The 6000-nt window shown below is 35.7% G+C and overlaps 1 protein-coding gene across 1 annotated transcript in view; it reads right to left on the minus strand.

Annotated features, from left to right (window-relative positions):
- The window catches only part of LOC140526379 (large ribosomal subunit protein uL23-like), a 40269-nt gene extending 35135 nt beyond the window's left edge, over nt 1-5134 (minus strand). The window contains exon 1 of the mRNA XM_072642562.1: nt 5015-5134. Within this exon, the coding sequence (XP_072498663.1) occupies nt 5015-5035 (21 nt within the window). The 5' untranslated portion in view covers nt 5036-5134. The remainder of the gene's footprint in view (nt 1-5014) is intronic.
- Between the last annotated feature and the right edge of the window lie 866 nt (nt 5135-6000).

Here is a 6000-nt window from a genome sequence, read left to right on the forward strand (position 1 = left end):
GCTAGCATTAAAGGGGGGGGGAGTGTCAGAAGAGAATTCCTGCAGAAGATGGGACATTAGCTGAAGTGAATGACAAGAGGGAAGCAAGGGGGCAGAGATGAGGGGTGGACAATTTCAGACATGAGGAAGTGTAGTAGTGTGAGGAAGAGTATGGATGCCACTGTCATTGGAGCACAGAGTGCTGAGTAGTGGGGGGAGAGGTATAAGGCATAGGAGACTGGAAATGTAGGCAAGAGTGGGGTTATGCAGGAGTTTATAATACAAAGAGAAAACCACTGAGGTTGACTGAACAGAGGGGGTGACATCCCATCTTCCACCTCCATGTTTCCATATAAACTGTCCTCCATGCCTTAGATGTATTGCCTTTTCACTTCTGCTTCTGAATTCCTTCAAGGACCAGAACAAGCGCCACCTTTTATAGGAGGCCTTTCTTGATCTCTCCCTCCGCACGGTTACTGTTCTCCCTGACTCCATATTTCCATATATACATTTTCTATTAATTCATCCCTGTACATAATGTTTTTCCCCAACAGATTGTAAGTTGTTTGGAGGGTTCTTTCTGTTTTGTTTCCAGTACTTAGCATAACACCTTGAACATAGCAAACACTTATGAAATGGTTGTTGAATGACAAAGCATTAGACTTGAGAAACTGGTAATCTATGAAAATGAGTAAATTGGGAAGAGAAGCATTTATTAGTGAATTATACGAGCTTTTTTTTGACTTGCTACATTTCAGATGTTTGGTTAATACCTAAATAAGGAGATTTACTCAATTGTAAAATGAAGAGGTTGTATAAGATGACCTTGCATGTCCCTTCCCTTTCTAAATCAATATTCCTATGATGCTAACAGATGAATGAATATATTCAATTAATATAGTCTGGTTAAACAATGACAAACAATTGGATTAAAAATAAGACTAAATTTGTCACTAGGCCATCTGTTTTGGCAGCATAAAAAGTAACAAGCATGACTGATTGGTTGCTGAAATACCTAAATTTAATGGTAGTTCTTGAATTGGGAACACAATTTTGAATGCAAGGTAAACATTGCAGAAGACTTTGACGTGGAGCACTGTGACCAGTAAGGAATGGTAACAAAAGAGAGAAATTGATAAAAAAAAGAGAGGAAAAAATTGGCCAGAAAGAGAAATTGAGGAAGAGTATTACCATGAAACCTAAACATACAACAACATTCTAGAAGAAGGAAGTGCTTAGAAGTATCTACTGCAATTGTGATGTCCTAACTGTAAGGACAGCTTTGAAAAGTTAAAAGAAACATAATATTCATCCATTCCTTTGACTATTTCTTTGTGGACAATTATCTCTATTTATCTGACATTTATTTGACATCATTAGACATTTGACTATATTCAAGTTATATGAACTCATTTGCAAAGTTGCTCAAGGTTCAATTCCATGTTGTGTCATTTTAAAACCTAATAATTCAATAAGAACATAGACCAGGGGTGGGAAACCTGTGACCTCAAGGCTACATGCAGCCCTCGAGGTCCTCAAGGGCAGTCCTTTGACTGAATCCAAACTTCATACAACAAATCCATTTAATAAAAGGATTTGTTCTGTAAAACTTGGACTCAGTCAAAGGCTGCACCCAAAGACTTCGAAGTCTACATGGGACCTCAGTGCTGCAAGTTCCCCACCCCTGTGACAAACTCAAAGATTTGAGCAACCTTGAAGGACGTTACATCCAAATCCTTCAGTTTCCACATGGGAATGCTGAGGCTGGGAGGGGTTAAGTGCCTTATCAAAGGTCATGCAGCTAAGTATGTAAGGTAGAATTCTAACCCAGCTCTTTCTGATTCTCAATCTATTACTTTTACTATTTATGTCTTTGTTTGTACTATTTTTAAAAAAATTGGCTGCTGTTTTCAACCCTGCATCTAACTGCAATAGTTCTTATGGGGTATTGTTTTAGATATGGCCCTTAGGTAAACAATCAGCTGACTTAGAATACTGTACCACCTAAACAAGGTGCCCCAACTTTAGCTTTTTTTGAAAATAGGTTTTAGTAGTAAATTTTTTGACAAGTGCTTTTTAATACATCAGTGTCTAACCTAGAAGAAAATTTCTCTTAAAAACAGTATAATAAAAAGAAATAGTTACTAAAAAGAGCTGGGACTAAGGCCTTAGAAAGGAAAAATTCCCAGAGGTGCTACTGGTTCTATATCATTAAGCCAAGTTAAGTGAGATGGCCATACTGGATCGATGTTTGTCTGCAAATATGTTGTCACTGGAGTAATACCTAACCAAAGAATGCTGCAACTCAGAAAAATAAAAGTAAAACACACCTCATGAATTTCATAATCTGGAGCAGAGATGGATCCAACTGACATTAATTCCAATTTGTTATTTAGAGGTTAAAAAGGTCATCAACTGATTAATTATACAACAATGAATTGTCTTCTTTTCCAATGTCGTCTTCTATCACATTCAAAAACAAAAAATCTCAGAAAACATCTGACATTTTCCTAGAGATTAGAAGCAGGAAAGTGGTAAGGAGTAGGAAGGTAGGAGAGTTAGAGAGACTTCAGGCTAAATTTTGACAACTCTAACAGATCACAATGGAACTTTTTTGTCATTTTATTTATTTAACCAGTAATGTCTGTTTTCTCTCTATTAATTCTCCCTTCCTTTCAACAATATTTAGACCACAAAAATGACATCCAATGAATGGAACTATATTAAAGTATATTTTATCCAACCAAGAAGAATCTTTAAGAAATAGAAAAGGGCGTAATTCAACTGCTGCCTTCATTTGAGTTTATGGAAAATCACAGATTTAGTGTTGGAAGGAATTTTGGAGGTCATCCAATCTAACCTCTCATTTAGCAGATGGAGAAATTTAGAGAGATTAAATGACTTGCCCAGAGTAACACAGATAGTCGTTCAGTCATTCACTTAGTCAACAAATGATTACTATGTGCTTTACTGTGTGCCAGGCACTTGGAATCTAAAGAAGGGGGAAAATGTGGTCCTTGGCATCATGGGGCTTACCTTTCAAAGCAAAACACAACATGCAATCAAATATTTAAATACATGATATATACTTTGTAAATAGAAGGTAGTAAGTTGCAAAATCAGTTTTCAAACTCAGCTCTCATGACTCTAAATAAACTTTTCCTACTATAAGATAAAGTAACCTGTTTAGACCACATACTCACTTTCTATTTTCTGATCAAGGTAGACACTTGTTGGAACCCATAAAATGCATTGATTTTTTAGTTGAGTAAGAGGTGACAAGGCAAGAAATGACTAGCAAGTCATTACTGCAAAATGATAGTGCTTTTGAAAGAAGTAAATGTTTAGATTCAAAGCACCAAATTCCTTGTACTTGGTTATTTTTTTGATACAGCTCCATGTGAAACTCCAATTTGTTATGGTAGAAAGAATACTGGTTTTGGAGTCATCAGTCTTAGATCTGAATATACCAGCCCCATGATGAATTGTGCATGTGAACTTGTGAAAATTATTTAATCTCTCTGGATTGCAAATTCCTCATCTATAAAATGAGAATATTAAACTAGATCAACAGCGTCAAACTCAAATAGAAATGGGGACCACAAAGGATCTCTAGGGGTTACACATTAACATAAAAAATTACATATTAACATCCTTTTTGCATTTTTATTTATTTTGCCAAATATTTCTCAATTATAGTTTAATCTAGTTTGAACCTCATTAAGTGGTATTGTGGGCTGCAACTCTGAGTAATGTATTTGAAACTAGAAGGTCTCTAAGGTCCTTCTCAGCTAGTTGTTTAAGAGTCAAGGATGTCTTTTTCTTTCATTTTCTCCCCAGTGCTCAGCACAATTACTGGCACATAATAGGTACTTAATGCTGACTGAATGACTAACTAAATCTATATAGGGTCTGCTGATAGAATAGGCTTTAAGTCTATTTCTCACAAACACATATTTTCTTGCCTAGCCCCTGGATTTAGTACTTTATTTCTGGCTTGACCATTGGATTTTACTACTGGCAGTTTGTTTCCTGGAACAGGGTATTTGGACAACATGCCTTCACATAGGTTTGTTGACTCTCCCCTCAACTTTCAATCATATTAAACCTTGGTACACATTAATTGGCTTCCAGAGTGAAATGACCCTACCAAATGTATCACCAAGGCAATATTTCACAGCACTGGTGGTGACCATGAATATGCTAGCGTAGTTTTCAGTCACAAAGTATAACAGACTCTCCATATAGGAGGCAGAAGAAAAACTTTTATTTAGACACCAGAAAGTCAAATCCCAGAATCAGAAAACAAAAATTCATCATAGCAATCAAGAAGTCAGGTTATCTCTGAAAGGGGCAAAGCCAGTCCCAAGCCTCCCAGGTCCCTACTGGGACCTTCCCACAAACAAACACCCAGGAGCCTAAGCTGTGCCTGCCTGCCTGTGCTCTTCCCAGCTCTGACTAGCCTGACTAACTTCCTCCCAGCTCTGCTACACTATTCCTGTTCCATCTGTTCTGCAAGTTCACATGTGATCTAAGCAGGTCATATGGTCCTATTAATGATTGGGAAAGATTTTCCCATTTACATTACCATTCCACCAACCACTACCATCTCAACTGGTTTCCATTTCCCTTATATTTTTGGAACATTATTTTCTCTCTAACTGCTCCCATATGGTTTTGCTCTCAGATTGTCTAATTTTTTATCCTGGATAATCTATATTCCAACTCTTCTTCCCTGTCTTTTTTTTGATGTCTTTATTTTTTCTTTAAATATTTTTTAAAAGTTATTTTTATTGATTTTATCAAATATTTCCTAACTACATGTGAAAAAACAAAACTTTTAACACTCATTTAAAAAAAAATTGAGTTCCCCATTTTCTCCCTCCCTCTCTCCTCTCTCTCCTTGAGAAGGCAAGCAGTTTTTTAGTGATTACACATGTGAAGTAATGTAACATATATCACCATATTGGTCATGTTGAAAAAGAAAACACAAATCAAATAAAATAATAAAAATAAAGGAAGAAGTATGCTTTACTTTGCAATCTGAGTTCATCATTTCTCTCCATGTAGGTGGATAGTACCTTTCATTATGGGTCCTTTGGAATAATCTTGGATTGTTGCCTTGATCAGAGGAGCTAAGTCTTTCACTGAGACTTTTTTAAAAAAATTGATCATCCTTACAATATTGATGTAATTGTGTATAATGTTCTTTTGGTTCTCCTCACCTCACTTTATGTGAGTTCATATGTCTTCCCAGGTTTTTCTGAAACCATCCTGTTTGGTTATTATAGCACAATAATATTGCATCACAATCATATTGCATCACAATCATATACCACAACTTGCTCAGCCATTCCCCAATTGATGGGCATTCCCTAGATTTCAAATTCTTTGCCACCACAAAAAGAGTTGCTATAAATATTTTTTTGTAGAAAATCTTTTCCCCTTGTTGTTGACCTCTTTGGGATACAGACCTAGGAATAATATTGTTTGGTTCAAAGGGTATGCACAGATTTCTTGCTCTTTGGGGATAGTTCCAAATTATCCTCCAGAATGGTTAGACTACTTCACAATGCGACCAACAGTGCATTAATGTCACCCTTTTTCCATATCCCCTCAAAATTTGTCATTTTTCTTTTCTGTCATGTTAACCAATCTGATATGTATGAGGTGGTATCTCAGAGCTGTTTTAATTTGAATTTCTCTAATAAACAATGATTTTAAACATTTTTTTCACATGACTATTGATAGCTTTGATTTTTTCTTTTAAAAACTGCCTCTTCATGTTCTTTGACCATTTATCAACTGGGGAATGATTTTTATTTTTATACATTTCATTCAGTTCCATATATATATATATATATGTATATATATATGTATACACACACACATACACACATATATACATATATGTATATATTTTAAAAATGAGGACTTCATCAGAGAAATTTGCTGTAAATTTATCCCCTCCCCAGTTTCCTATTTTCCTTCTAATTTGACTGCATTAGTTTTATTTGTGTA

Source organism: Notamacropus eugenii, chromosome 2 (genome assembly GCF_028372415.1).
Source record: "Notamacropus eugenii isolate mMacEug1 chromosome 2, mMacEug1.pri_v2, whole genome shotgun sequence".
NCBI classification, from domain to species: domain Eukaryota; kingdom Metazoa; phylum Chordata; class Mammalia; order Diprotodontia; family Macropodidae; genus Notamacropus; species Notamacropus eugenii.